Source organism: Stigmatopora argus, chromosome 17, assembly GCF_051989625.1.
Source record: "Stigmatopora argus isolate UIUO_Sarg chromosome 17, RoL_Sarg_1.0, whole genome shotgun sequence".
Taxonomy (NCBI): domain Eukaryota; kingdom Metazoa; phylum Chordata; class Actinopteri; order Syngnathiformes; family Syngnathidae; genus Stigmatopora; species Stigmatopora argus.
Genome location: NC_135403.1, coordinates 8928821 through 8944118, shown reverse-complemented (window position 1 = coordinate 8944118; position 15298 = coordinate 8928821). Strand labels below are relative to the sequence as shown.

At 40.1% G+C, this 15298-nt stretch overlaps 2 protein-coding genes and 1 long non-coding RNA gene across 3 annotated transcripts in view; 2 read left to right on the top strand and 1 right to left on the bottom strand.

Annotated features, from left to right (window-relative positions):
• Positions 1–144: 144 nt before the first annotated feature.
• Positions 145–5302, bottom strand: LOC144091454 (uncharacterized). The gene is made up of 6 exons (XR_013305709.1): positions 5109–5302; positions 4639–4820; positions 3969–4073; positions 3412–3677; positions 1885–2035; positions 145–177 (listed from the first exon to the last, which is right to left on the bottom strand). It is a non-coding gene; the product is annotated as an uncharacterized LOC144091454 (long non-coding RNA).
• Positions 336–7950, top strand: anks6 (ankyrin repeat and sterile alpha motif domain containing 6). The gene is made up of 18 exons (XM_077623763.1): positions 336–923; positions 1770–1988; positions 2249–2447; positions 2537–2687; positions 3433–3477; positions 3556–3760; positions 3943–4049; positions 4197–4348; positions 4586–4823; positions 4907–4959; positions 5086–5280; positions 5353–5515; positions 6007–6224; positions 6292–6484; positions 6564–6631; positions 6701–6817; positions 6988–7084; positions 7595–7950. The coding sequence occupies exons 1-18, from the start codon at positions 592–594 to the stop codon at positions 7642–7644; spliced, it is 2802 nt and encodes a 933-aa protein (XP_077479889.1). The 5' UTR covers positions 336–591; the 3' UTR covers positions 7645–7950.
• Positions 7951–11652: 3702 nt separating this feature from the next.
• LOC144091451 (uncharacterized) overlaps positions 11653–15298 on the top strand; it is a 50023-nt gene continuing 46377 nt past the window's right edge. Inside the window, exons 1-3 of the mRNA XM_077623764.1 lie at positions 11653–12007; positions 12249–12341; positions 13592–13773. Coding sequence (XP_077479890.1) covers positions 12280–12341; positions 13592–13773 — 244 coding nt within the window. The 5' untranslated portion in view covers positions 11653–12007; positions 12249–12279. The remainder of the gene's footprint in view (positions 12008–12248; positions 12342–13591; positions 13774–15298) is intronic.

The window sequence follows — 15298 nt, the reverse complement described above, 5'->3', positions numbered from 1 at the left end:
GCAATTTAAGTTATTTTACTTGATTAGTTCTCAGTAATTGTCACTATAATCTTGCCATTATATATATCAACATTTTTTTATTCATTAATCAACCTGTAAATGGTCAAAATAATCTAGTAATAGTGGTAATAAATGTATTCTTACCACTTGAGGTGTGCAGTGAACAACGCTCGTTCCCTTTAAGATGAAAATAGACAAGTTAGACATGCGTATAAACACTTAACTTAGTCGTAATACATGGCATGTCGATTGATAAACTACTATTTTGAAAGAGAACCGGAAAAGACATCCGGCTAACTGATGCGAGTCAGACAATTCTTGAACAAGTAACGGGTTACTCCCAGGCCAGTGTTATCCGCGCATCCACATCATTATGTTCAACAGTTTTCTTAAAAAACAAAAATCCACGTGAATAGTTATCGTTAAATCGTAGCAAAATATTTTTTACTGGATGTTATTCCTGCTGACCGTCGATAGAAGTTTGCGCATCATGACGTCCAAACGCAGGCCGAATGACAGGAAAAGTTCAAACCTCTTCTTCTCGATCACTTCAAGTCTAACGTGAGCGATCTAAAAGAAAGGAAGGCAGCCATGAACTTCGGCGTCCCTGCGAACTCGCTGCTTCTCCTCCGGGCATGCGATGAGGGGGACTACGAAACGGCAAGGGGGATCTTGGAGCCCGGAGCCTCGAAAGACTGCGGCCGGCAGAGCAGGCTGCGCTCGGACGCGGGCTCCGAGTGCAACAAGGCGGATTTGTTGTTGTCTCTTGTGCCGGTGGATTGCACGGACGAAGAGGGAAACACCGGCCTGCAGTTTGCCTCGGCCAGCGGTCACGAAAACTTGGTTCGTTTTTTGCTTCGAAAGGGGGCATCGGTGGACAGTCGCAACAATTACGGCTGGACCCCCCTCATGCAGGCTGCCAGGTGGGCTGACACATCCAAGATCTTATACTGTAATACAAATTCACTGCTAAAAAGCATCATAATATGTCATCTATACTCGGGCTGGACGAGTTCTATTCTAGTATTTACTCCAAATCAAGCATTTTCTGAACTGCATCTCCTCACAAGGGTTGCGGGGTGCTGGAGCCTATCCCAGTTGGTAACTACGGGCAACAGGCGTGGGACACACCGAATCGGTGGCCAGCCAATCGCAGGGCACGAGGAGACGGATAACCATTCATGCTTACACTCATACCTAGGGGCAATTGAGAGTGTTCAACCAGCCCACTCTGCATGTTTTTAGTTTGTGGAAGGAAACTGGAGTACCCAGAGAAAACCCACGCAAGCCTAGGAACAACATGCAAACTCCACACTGGACGACCGACCTGGATTCGAACCCAGAACTAACTGTTAGGCCGACGACCGTCGGGCTGCCCCTAAATTCAAACATCAGCTTTTTTTACATTGAAAAATAAGAGGGAACATTTCAGATATAGTATTTAGATTTTTTTAAAAATCAGATTAAAAGAACTGGGTCAAACGGCCTAAATATTCAGTTTGTTATAGATTAATTAGGGATTTAAAAAAAATGCGATTATTCATTTAAAAGGGGGAAAAACAGGAAATATTTCTATAATCTTCCTTTGAATTTGATCATAAAACAAAAAGTCGGCACTCATGATTTACTTTCTCTGACCGCACAAAATGCTGTGGCGGGCCAGATTTGGCCCCTGGGCCGCCACTTTGACACCCGTACCACAGAGGATGCAGGATGAAGACAAAAAGTAATGTAATAGTCATCCATCCTCTGTGTCTTTGCATTCTTAGATTTGGTCACCTAAGTGTCGCCCACATCCTATTGGAGAACGGGGCTGACATTAACGGACGGAACAGGCTGGGGGCAAGCGTCCTGACTATGGCTGCACGTGGGGGACACACTCACGTAGTCAAGCTCCTTCTGGAGAGCGACGCCTTCGTCGATGACTTTGACCATCTGGCAGCGGCCACTGAGGCAGTTTCCAATGGAAATAATAACAACAGCTGCAGGTTTGGGTGCCCCGTCGTCAATCATGAATGATGAAATTGAGGTGTTCCTATTCACACACACACAAAAAACGATATTTGTCAATTACTAGATGTTTGGATGAACAGCAAAATGCCCAAAAACTGAGATTGGCATTACTATTGTAGGTTTTAGTAATGTTCTCATGGTGCATTTTAAGTTTATCCTGAAATTTCATTCAAAACTTTTTGTGAGTTTTGTATGCTTTTGAATAATTGTGGTTATGTGGGCATTCTTTCCACAGCGCGGTTGCTTTCGGATCGGCCGAAAGCTGCGTGGGAGGCGGCGTGCGAGATTTCATGGACGTTACAGCATTGATGGTGGCATCCCAGCACGGCCACGAAGCCATAGTGCGATTACTGCTGGAGTGGGGGTCCGATGTTAGCTTTACGCAGAAAACTACCGGCTGGGGTCCTTTAATGGTGGCTGCGTTAAGTGGGAAAGTAGGCCTTTTTCCTAACCTGTCTGTGTGCTCGTGCATTTGAAATTCAAAAGCCAATGACCCATCAACTTGTGTTCCTTCCTTTTCGAGGTGGCTGTAGCCCAGCAGCTGGCGGAGCGTGGCGCCGATCCAGACCGAGTTAACGTATTGTCTAAGACGGCATTTGAGCTTGCTATGCAGCTAAAACAGAGAGAGATCAAAACATACCTGGACTCTATCACTACTGTGCGACCACAGACTGGTAAGACTCAGTACAATGCATGTTAAACAATTTCATTGTACGGGTGCTGACACCAATTAGTTTAGCTCCACTACACAGTAAGTGCCCTTTTACTTCCTTGCTGTTGGTCTCTTCTGAATGACATATGGTACATCAAATGAAGACAAAGTATTGTACTATACAAGTTGCTACACTTAACACTAATGTGAAAGAGTTGGCAAAGGAAGTGACCACTCCCACGGTTATTCAGCCTCTTTGATGCATTTTGGCTTTGGTAGGTCTGTAACTTTTATACATGAGGTTCTTTTGGAAAGCTGGAAATTCTTGGAAATGCATTTCTTCTAAGTGCAAGACATTGACAGATTCACACTTTCATAAAGAATAGGTCAAATAAAATCCCAATTTGTTCAATTAAACAAAATGTAAAACCTAAAAGTATTTTTTAGATAACTGTATTCATCACGTATTCGGGAAATTTCACTGTCACAGTAGCGAGAGGGTGAGAATACAGACACAGAAAAAGACATTTATACATAAATAAATAGGTAATAAATATGTACACAGATAAATTAATAAATAAGTAATAATAATAATAATAAATAATAAATTAGATATACTACAAGAAATATTTTACAAACTTTTAACACTTTTAAAATCATTATGTATTATTTTTGCATCAATCTGTAAAAATAACAACTCCAAATGCCTTAAAAAAATAATTTCAACAAAGGTTTACCGTACGTACCTCAATAATGTTTCTTCCCAGATGATGAGAGACGAAGACCAGATGTGTTCAGTGCCCTCAAACTTGGTATGTTGGGGTGATTTCGTTTCCAAAAACAACAATACGGTTGTTTGTAAAATGAACTCTTTCTCTGTTTATGCTCAGGAAATTCCCAGCTGGTCAAAGAAATCTTAGAAGAGGATTCCAATCAGGTGAATTCGTCCAATCAGGAAGGAGCATCGCCACTCATGATAGCAGCGGTGAGCGGCCAGTTAGAAGTTGTGCAGCTGATGGTGGAGAAGAAGGCCGACATCGATAAACAAGACGGGGTTCATGGTTGGACAGCCTTGATGCAGGCCACGTATCATGGGTGAGCAGCAAAGAGTACTCATTTGAAAGATAACATGCTTTAAAGTACAAATATATTTAAAAAAAAACAAACAAACAGTAAACTAGAAGTTTAACCCTAGTTGAATTACTTGTGCATAGCTTCAATATATATTATATACATACAGTATTTTCATTTGCAACATTTTATTGTATTTTTTCCAGAAATAAAGATGTTGTGAAATACTTACTGGGTCAAGGGGCTGATGTCAACCTTCGAGCAAAGAATGGATACACGGCTTTTGATTTGGTCATGCTCTTGAATGATCCTGGTAGCCACTGCTATGTATTAAAACCTGCAATACAAAATGTTTTTTTTTCTTTTTGGTCATGCAACATGCTAGCTTTAAAGTCGTTATTATACTTGATTACACTTGAATTATTGACTCAATTTTTTAATCTTTTGTGGTTTCTTTTAGACACTGAGCTGGTACGACTGCTAGCTTCCGTGTGTATGCAAGTAGACAAGGAAAGATCCAAACATCGAGGCAGGACATCAGTGACTCATTCCAAAGGCAGACATCCCCTCAACAATGCTCCTTTGCCACCTGATGACAAAGGAGGCCTCAAGGTATTTTATTTTCTTCATTGTTATAGATTTGCTCTAATATGTGATCTAAAAAAAAGAAGAAACCCAATCGCTGCTCTGTTGCGTACTCAGTTTTACAGATTTTTGAATATCAAGCCTTCAATTGGTTATTTTTCTTTTGAGTTGAAAGCTAAAACAATCACCAATAATTGTTTATGCTGCGATTTTTCTCAACAACACCCCACAAATGGAAATGCTGGACTGTAACATCGTGTCCAGTCTTGGTGGAGTCGCATGTCTAATCGGTTCCGGCGGCTGAAGCTGACTCATACCTTGAGGCACGGCCTTTTGTCCAACCGGCTGGCTCCGTTCCCCGACGGCACGGAGACGTCCCTGGATGCCACGATGAAAGCTGAAATAAATCCTGCGAGTACCGCGAATGCCACTCTGGCATCCCCTGGTACCCAAGGAGGAAGTGACATCAGTGCTGTCTGGGCAGTCAAGACCAAAGATGCTGGTGAAACAGAAAATTTGAATAATATTTGATAGAGGACATGCACACAGAAAAAAAAACTTACATTATACTGCTATTTTTCCCAGGTCTACTATGCAGGTCATTGTCAGAGAAGGAGGACATGCTAATTACCACAATGGTAGGAATGAATTCAACTTTGATAACAGCAATATTTTTGTTGACCTTTTGATGGTTCAAAAATGTATTGTCGCAAGGCAGATGTCAAAATTTCTCAGGAATCTGAGATTGTGTTTTTCTCCTTCAGCTTCGAAGCGGAGCGCCCCTTACCCGGCTGCCTAACGACAAGCTGAAGGCGGTCATCCCTCCCTTCCTGCCGCCGTCCAACTTCGAATCCTGGAACTCTGACCGCTCGCACCTCCTTCGGGAGGGAAAAAGTGAAGCGCCACGGCTTCCCATGCCTCCCCAGAGAAAGCTAAACAGCAGCGGAAACTCCGACATTGTGAGTGATTACATGGCAACAAATACTTCAAGAAAGCCTGTGTCTTTGTTTACCTGCTTTTCATCTTTGTAGACGTCCATCAGTCGAGTGGTGAGCAGGTCCATTAAGTTTCCTGGCATTCCCAAAGGGCCCTCGTCCTCTTCTCCTTCCAATTCGGGGCACTACCACTCGCCTCACTCCTCTGGGGGCTCCAATGGCGTGGCGGGGCTCAATCGGGACACGCACAACCGCTCAGGTTCAGTTGGCCGCAGAAATACACGCAGTAGCCCGACAAAACCTATGGCACCTATAATAATTATAATAAACATACATCTTATGATGGCTAATGTGCTGAGATTGTTCAATGGAATAACATTTTTTGCACATCAGTTGTACAACTCCAATATAAAGCATGACATTGTGGATTTGGATATATTATAAGCAAAAAAATCATATTTTAAAATATTCACATAACGTTATAAGAAGAAAAAATACATCAACAAAGACTTTTTTTAAAGGTACCAAAATGATGGAGTGTTGTATAAGAGTGAAAAATGCAAAGTTGTGGAAGAACATAAACAAACAGGTCAAAAATATTGGTATTAAATCATTATGAAATCTTGAATTAAATCAGAGCTACAGAATAAAAACATAATCTAACTTGGTGATTAATTTTAAAAGGCAAATGTGATTGTGAAATGTAAATTCCTAATGGTTCGCAATGGCGCATTTGTCTTGTTCCACCAGGGGGGAGTGCAGACGGCGTTCTCGCCCAGATAGCGGCTCAACGGAAGAAAGCTGCGGGTTTGATCGATGCTAAGATCCAACCTGAGAAACAGGACACCCAAACATCACGTCCAGCTCCACTCTCTTCGCCCACTGGCACCCTGCCAACAGCAGACATCAGCCTCCCTGACACTTTCTCTAATCCTAATCTGGTCACCTCTGATATCTCCTCAAGAAGGGTCAGCATTTTATTCACTTGTTATATATTCCGAATTAGTCTGATAGGAAATCCTTCATTCCTTGCAGAAGATGGATCTGAAGAGGCGACCTCAGTCTGGGAATTCGTCCACTTCTAAGAGCACGTCGCCCACTCTGACCCCATCTCCTTCCCCGACCCCGAAACCGTCCAGTGGCCAGGGAGACTCCTTGTCTTCTGCTTCTTCTCATCCTCGCTCCAAGAGCAGCGGTGGCTCAAGTAGCGGAACTATCACCGATGACGGTAACGCTTCTAGAAATGGAATACATTTCTATATGTTTAGTTGCAGATTGCATGGTAATTTGGGATTTTTTTTTTATAGATGAATTGTCAAGTATCCTAAAGAAACTCTCTTTGGAAAAATATCAGCCCATATTTGAGGAACAGGAGGTACTTCTTCCTATCTTCTGAATAGGCGTCAAGACAAACCATTCAGTTTTTTAACTTTTCATCCTATAGGTGGATATGGAAGCATTTTTGACTCTAACAGATGGAGACCTGAGAGAGCTTGGCATTAAAACAGATGGACCTCGACAACAGATCTTGGCAGCCATATCAGAGCTCAACGCTGGGAAGGTAGTAAAATGACATATATAAATTCAATAAAAATGCTACCCTCCCTTACAAAGGTGTAATTGAGACAAAATTTAGGTTCTTAGTCCTATTTTTCCTTTAAAAAGGACTTAAGCAGCATTTTCTTACACAATACCAGGAATTCTAAAACCAAATTTGTGTGTTTTCTTCAGGGCCGAGAGAGGCAGATCCTTCAAGAAACCATCCACAACTTCCAGTCATCATTTGGCAGCAGTGCCAGTAACCCGAGACCACCCGGAGAGCCACGCTGTGAGTGTTCCATTCCTGAAATATTTCATCAATTTGAGGGAATCTTCCAATTTCCTGGGTTTCGCTCAGTCAATGACATTGTATGAACAAAAGCTGCTAGAATTAGCCGCCAAATTGCATAGCGTTTATTCTACTCATTCGTGTACTGTATGAAGTTGGCGTGCAAGACTTTACATTTAACTTTAGAGCTTCTAACTTGCATTCATTATATTTCTTATATTTTCTACAGTATTTGTGTAGACTCTGGGATGAGCAACAAGTTGCATTTTTTTCAAGCATATGCACACACCCAAGAACATTTAACATAGTTGCTGGATTATAATGACGAATTCTCATATCTATTTTTCCAATTGGTTCTATGCTTAGAGTAGATGGATTGCTCTGTAAAAGGTGTTATTAGTGCAATGCTCTCTAAGTTCCTACATTTGAATAATGGCAGGAAAAAGGAAACCATTTCAATATGAGCTGGTAATCATTCTCAACCCCCCCCACCCTCTTTTTCCACTTTAGCTCCAACAAACTGGATGAGACACCAGGTTCGTTCTACCAGTAAGAGGTAACTCAGAAACTGACAGCAAAGCTCTTAAAATAATACTCAAAAATGCTGGTGACCTAAAGCAATTAAATGAATGACTTCTAGACGAGTATACTGCAAAAAAAATGAGCGGGGGTGCCGGTACAAGAAGACATTACACTATGCCAGCACTATTGTATTATACTGAGAAACAGTAGTTCTTGAATTCAAACAGTTTAAAGGAGTTACAGAAAGATAAACATTCAGTAATAAGGAAAGCGAAGGGAATACAAAACATTGCACTTCTTTGGTGACTGATTGTGCCATTGTGAAATAAACATTGATGCTTGAATGCTTTTTTTCTTTCATAGTCGTGTTTAAGAGTTACCTTGTTCAAACGTGTGTGCGTGTTTGCCTTGGTGACCTCACAGTTGACACTATCCTGTCTATGCCGGATGGCTCGTGACTGGTTTCCCTCCACGCTGTCGACACTTGTACACATCCACGAAAGTTGCTTATCAGCAGCTGTGTTTAACACCCAATGAGCACATCTCTCCGAGGCCTGCATATTGTTAGCATAAGCAGTTGTTGGCTCATTTCACATTACCATTCCGGTGTCAACATCCCGTCTTGCAGCCGTCACATTGCCGCCAGGGATGTTTTGCGCTTTTATTTCCTCTTTTACATCTCCTTCTTATTGAACCTGAAACATAGCGTGACTTCATTTCAGTGCACTTTAGGATAACCGATCACATTTCACGGTGATATTAAGACGTTTAAGATATTTTATCGCTGTCAAACGTCAACCGGCGTGCATTTGTTTGTCTTGTCGCCTTGAGCAATCATTAATGTCATTAACGGTTCTGCCCTAAATAATTGTGACAGAAATGAAACGAGTGGATGTTAGGTGTCATCTGCAAGTGACCGTCTCATCAATGATTCACGTCCATTAGAATCCGACATGTCATGTCACCTCTCTACGCCTCCCTTGAAGTCCCACAGTGACGCCTTGATCAATGAAAGTCATACTATTGCAACTGGCATGTGGCTTTCAACGGCTCCATTGTCACTCCAACGCTCACACGCAGTCGCGTGCGAAGGTGGACGGACGCGAGCGATGTCGGCGGGGCTTTAAGTCTGGGCTTAATCTAGATGGCATCTTGGATGATGATGCCAGTGGATTTATTAGGCAACCAAACCATCCGTCTAGCTTTAATAGAAGCTATGACAGTGTTGAGCTTAGGTTTACACTGCAATACCTCCACCGAGGACGCCAGCTCGTCTGATGGGATCTCTCATGTTTCTCATGTTCTTTCATGGCTGTCTAAGATGAAACGTGAACGTGGGGCAGCATGAGAGCATGCTTGCGGTCTCTTGCTGAGTTAAATGAAGTTTCCCTGCCGGCCTGGCGCCAGAGTCAGTGTCAGCGTTTACTATGTAGTAGACCGTACCGCAAATGTTTGATATTTGTTTTCTGTCGACAGCTAACTCACCAATCCAGAAGATAGTAATTGCCTGCAAAAAAACATAACAAAATGAAAAAATCACTCCCAACATAATGGTACCAAACTGACAAAAGATATCAAGCTAAGCGGAGGTTTTGCCTTGAATATATACATGAGGTATAACTGAGTTATTAGTTAAATAATAGGAAATAGGTCAAATTAAATGAGGTATTTCTTGGTGTTTGAACGGGATTGTAAGGAAAAAAGAGACCATAACAAAATGCCCTTTTTTTTCTTTTCCTAGAGTGGAATGAATTTTATTTTGATTGTAGTTGTTGTATCTTAAAGGTATGTTCCGTAAATAAGTGGTGTGTATATGTAGTATTTTACTGTATGAATAACTTGCAATATAGATCATGACAGCAGAAGGCAGTGCAGTACACTGGAAACATTTTCATTTTCGCTTGATTTGGTTTGTGATCATTTTGGAAGGACGAGGCAGGTTTCATCAGCGCGCTTTATTGTTGAAATGCAAACATTAAAATGTTCTCTTATCAAACAGTCATTTTAAGGCAAAACAAACTTTAAAAGCAAAAACAAAAAAATGTCAGTGCAATTGAAGCAGAATTTTATAGTGTGGATTTATCTCCCTGCTCAAGAGAGAAATAAAAACACATTTGGTCAAATTGTATTTATAATGTAGCCACATTTGGCTCATTGAAACCAATAAAAGCTATTTTCTCCTATATTTTTTTCATGATTGATTTTGAGTAAAATTGTTTGGACTCCACTTTTATTGTAATTTCTTCAGCCGAATTATGTCACCCATCAATTTCTTGGCAATTGGACCACTTCATGTAGTAATTTAAGACCCCCCTCCAAAATAGATGTCTACCGTATTTACTCGCATATAAGCCGCACCCTTAAAATTGCCATAAAATTGTTGAATTTTACAATTTCTCAGGTATAAGTCACCCCCTGGTTCATAATTTTCACCTCCATATTCATGGTTTTTATAGTGAGTACAAATGTGTTAGTTTGAAGGGAAAATCTTAAGAAAAATCATCACACGGGGTATTTCTTTAAATACTGTATGAATCAAAAGCACATTACTAGGGTCAATATCATAAGGAATTAATTCATCCAGCAATGGTTGTTTTCTTACTGCAAAACAGAAAATAACCAAAAAATAGTAAATGTTATTTTGCCCACATCTACTGGTGAAACAGAGTATAGCAGGTCTTGTGCACATACAAGCCATACCCTTGATAGTCATCATTTTTTTTAGCTACAAATACAGCTTATATGCGAGAAAATACAGCAATAGCTTGCTGGATTCCAATTGAGCAATCTAATAAAGCAAATTAGATTTGAAAAATAGTATCATTATCAAGAAGAATTACATGTTATTATGTGGAATCTACCTGGGTTGTATTATTGGGATGATTTCAAAAACAATGTAGAATTTGATTTGAAAGGATAAGTCTGAGTTCATTCATTCATTTTCCACACTGCTTATCCTTGTCTGGGTGTATTGGAGTCTACTAAGTATGAATTAATATGTTATATAATGACAACAATATGAATGAGAAACTGCATGGAAGGATAGAAAGATGAGCCAAAAGGGTAATAGGCCCAAAGGTTAAACTGTCAAATAATTTAAAAAAAATGAAAAGTTTGTGGGGGTCACATTTCATATGATGATAACGAGATATTCCATATAGGATATAAATATAATATAATAAATTCAGCTGGTACCATAATCAAATATTGCAGCAATCTAATTATCCATTATTATCCTTTTAGCAAAATAATTCAGATTTTAGTTTCTCCTACAGAGCTCTTGCTTTGAAGGTATGATAATTTAACTTCCGTCCCGAGCACTCGTTTTTTGCAATTGACACATTAGCTTTAACCAGTCCCAGAGTCGACGTTTTAAAAAAAAACATGAAATAATTTAACAATATACCACACATAGTCCAGTTCGGCGAAGTTTCTCACTCGAGCATAACAAATTTCCCCGCAAAACCAGTTTTGCAGTCAGAGGAGAATTTTTCCTGCTCTTAAGCCGCCGGCCGCAGACAGTCCCAATATGAATGTAAGCGTAGTGGCTTGGGCTGCCCTTAGCGTGTGACCCCGCCCCTTACGCTCCTTTCCGAATGCATGGAGGAGTCCGTTTGGACTGATGCCCGCTTCACGTGTCTCATGTTAAAACCTAAACTAGCTTGAAATTTCAAGGTTTTCAAGGTGTATTTCACTTCATTTACGGTCACGTCATAGCACCGGAAATGTACAGAAACATGTCTTCCAAAATTAACTACATTTATAGTCACGTTAAAGCACCAGAAATGTACAGAACAATATATCAAGTTTAACTGACGTAATAAGTTCACTGAAGCTAAATGAACGAGACAAAAACTGTCAAATATATCTAAATGGCACTTCTTTTGTAAAATTGAACTATTCAGAATTAATAGCTATCTCGAAGATGTGAGAAAACTGCCATGCGTTTAAAACAACTGATATGTCCAATTGACGGACGACGCCTGAAAGCACCACAAACCTCGTGCGTGCCCGTATGCGCTCGAACGTATGAGCGTCGGAGTGTGTGCGCGCGCGCGTGTGTGTGCGTGTATGTGTGCGCGCGCGCTCTGTTTACGAGGCGGAGTTGCGTGCGAAGAGCTCGACATGTCATTCAGAGGAATCCGCCACCTGAAAGGCAAGGAAGTGAAGGCGCCTCAATTGGGTATAAAGCATCAGGCAACATCTGCCGCCAGCAGAACAAAGCGGATGAAAACATCAGCACGGACCTCTGCCATTGATTTAGATTCACCCGTGGATTTATCACTTGCCACTTTCGAGTGGGTGCACCCCCCACCCGAGACGCATCTATCTTTTTTTGCGCTGAATGTGACTCCACTGAAACAGTAGACTGGACTTAACTGACAAGCACCGCGATTCCCGGTGAGTACTTTTTTTTGCATGATAAATTGTTAAAAATAAGTTGTGATTGAATGTGTTTTAACTTTGCTTTTCTGACTTTTGGCACCACTTGGAGCCAGAAGTTACCTAGGCTGTAATTGACTGTTTTGGATGTCTAAATGAGTTACTTTAATTAAGTCCTAAAAGGAATTGGGAGCATTGTGAAAAGTGGAAAAGTCCTCTATGTGTGTTTTCGTTTGTGGGTTTCTGTTTCCTTGTATAGCGCACCTGTTACCTCCACGGAGCGCAAGATCATGATCCCTCCTGGAGACTGCATGTACGCGGGAAGGAAGCGGAGGAAACCAGTCCAAAAGCAGTTAAGAAGCATTCTGTATATTATTTTCTAAACAAACAAAAAAATGCAAATTAGAGGAAACCTGCAACCAGACATACCTGCTTATTTTTTAAACATTCCCTATATTTGTGATGCATTTTGACCCAAGAATGCATCGGACTAAAAACCAATAATTTCAAGTTCATGCCAATTTAAACATCACATATATTTCTTAACCTGTAAGCATTCCCTTCATTCTAATCTAAGATATGAATGTACTTGATTAGTAGACATAAGACCAAAATTATCTGCCAATTTCATTAATAGATAATGAGTAAAACATATGATTCTTAGAAGTGATCATCAAACATGATTAAAAAAAGGAAATAAAGTACTTTCATTCTCTTGGAATGCTGTTATTGCATTTAAATAATGAAGCAGAAGCCTGCAGTGTCAGATGGTTTTATGTCAGTTCATTTTCAAAGTGAAGAAACTTTTAAGTGTCATATATTTATAAAACTATAGCAAATGCAGTCCAATGCTGTAATTCAGTATTATTTACTTAATCATTTAGGAATTAAGGTTAATTTATCATGAGTATAATGAACTGAGACATCAAGTTAACTGTAAGTTGTATTCCTTAAATAACCAAGTGTAAGGGGTTGTTGAGTTTAACTAAGGAGAGAAAAAAAGCCCCCCAGTGAATACAAATCTATAATTCATGCCATTCAGGACAGCTATATCGTAGTGCTTAAATCATTTCCCCCCCATTTTTTCTTCTGTGAAGACAGTTGCCGTCATTGGACGAAGAACAAACCAGCTTTGTGTGGTGCACCGATAAAAGCTACAGAAAAAAAAAAAAGTTCGGAGGCAGGGACATTTGCGGGGATGATCATGTGTTTCTGTTAAAAACCATCAACAACAACTCAAATACATTTGTCCATCAATTCATAGCAGACCTTTTAAAACACGCAGGTACTCACAATTATTGATCATGGCATCTTGTAGAGCAAGACCATCCATCAGGGCTTCATCAGCGGACATGTTAAGCTTTATTTCGGGAAAAGAAAAAGTCAAAATGTCATGTTGTGACCGTCACATTTCAAGCCAATTTCAAGTCAACATCAACATGTTTCTCATCGTTTTTCGCAATGTGTGAGGAGGAAAAAAAAAGACAAAACCACAGTGACAATTTGGGATAGTGAATGAGGCTAATGCATGATTTTTTGATAGGAAAACAATATCTTTATGACTTCCATGCGTGTTTCCCTTTTTACCGAACACCTCACCAGGAAGCCGTCGTCCGCCAATGAGAAAACGAACCCATCCAAGCGGCACCGGGACAGGCTGAACGCCGAGCTGGACCGGCTGGCCAGCCTGCTGCCGTTCCCGCCGGACGTCATCTCCAAACTGGACAAACTGTCTGTCTTGCGCCTTGCTGTTTCCTACCTCCGCGTCAAGAGTTTCTTCCAAGGTAAGAGAAGAAAATAACATTTACAAGTCCTTAGCTTCAACGTATTCAAGTATTAGACATCACAAGTACACATACCGTATTCATAACACAACTTATAAACTACTCTTATCGACGTATTGTGGGGAAAAAGTCCATTAAGAAAGCAAATAATAAATTTTTAGCATCATCCGGAATATAGCGTCATACACAAATGACATTAAGAAAATTGTTGCGTAATATTTCACATGTTGTGCAATGTTTACAGCATGACATCATCCAAAAGACATTGAATCCAAGTTTACATATTCCGTTATTGCCTTTATTATGTGATTGAGGGAGGCTCATAATTTAATACAATTATTGAAATTGTAACCACAGGTGTTGGTTAGGAAATATTGAGCAATTCAAATTCCAATTTTTAGCTTAGTGAGTGGTAAAAAGAAGACGCAATGCTTGTAATAATATTAATTTCCTGATGTTGCCATCTCATTCAGTATTAAAGCAGTGAACCAGATAAGTGACATTGATTTTGAAGTATTTGCGCTGATGCGTCATGGGAATTTAAACCAAATCTCTATAATGCCTTTGTATTGGGTAGCTCTATGTAATTAAATGTTATACATTTATTATAATTATACATATATCCTACATATCTACCATAATTGCCATATTCTATTATAAAGCAACAATAAGGAGGTTGTTTTTCCATTTTTTTATTGGACCAGACAGTGAAGAATCTGCATTACGATGTTGTTTTTGTCAGTTTTTGAAGATAATCTAGTACGAATCTATGCTTGGGGTTGCATTTGTCCTCTCCGCCTTATTTATTTTACTTTGGCGACGTTGTGGAAGTTTCTCAAACCCCAACATTCACTCACTTGTTGAACTAATTTAGCTTAGGCACTACGCAAAGTTGCGGTAGATGTGGTGAACGGACTTAATAATCGTAGCTTTCCTGGACGCGGTGGTAAAGACGAGCGTTGCCTCGAGGGAGATTTGAGGCGTTGACAGAGTTATAACGCAAAGGCTCAGAAAAAGGGCAGTTTAGACAGGTGTGAGAAAGTGTTGAGATTGTTGAACTTGCTGCAAGGTACACTTGTCCTCTGAGTAGGACAACTGTTAATATTTACAACTTTATTAGCAATTTTAAGAGCCAGTCTTTAAACTTTTGGACTGTCTTACTTGTTGTTTGGTGCCACACTGATGAAAATATTTAGAGTAGAACCGAGGCCTTCAGTTTGCTATGAACCTGTTGAGTTGTTTTGGTATTAACCTTTACAAGATGTAGTATTTTGACGCAGGTCCCATCTTATTTAAAAGAAAAATAGATGTTTCTCATCCTGATATTCATTGGTGTCAGTATGTTGCTCATGATTATACAAGAGAATGAAGGTTAATATTTGATGCTCATGTAGCTCTGCTTTCTATCCACTGGGGGGACTTTGGGAAGTTGTCACTGGCAGTATTAAGCAGTTAAAAGTAGTAAATTTGCTGTGATGTGACGTAAGACGCTCTTGAATTTTCATCTTTTAAGGTGGTTGCTATA

Coding starts and splice junctions, on each gene's coding strand:
- anks6 (XM_077623763.1), top strand. CDS start 592: ATGAACTTCGGCGTCCCTGCGAACTCGCTGCTTCTCCTCCGGGCATGC. Junction 4,050..4,196: donor CATGCTCTTGAATGATCCTG/GTAGCCACTGCT, acceptor GGTTTCTTTTAG/ACACTGAGCTGGTACGACTG. Junction 6,632..6,700: donor CCATATTTGAGGAACAGGAG/GTACTTCTTCCT, acceptor TTCATCCTATAG/GTGGATATGGAAGCATTTTT.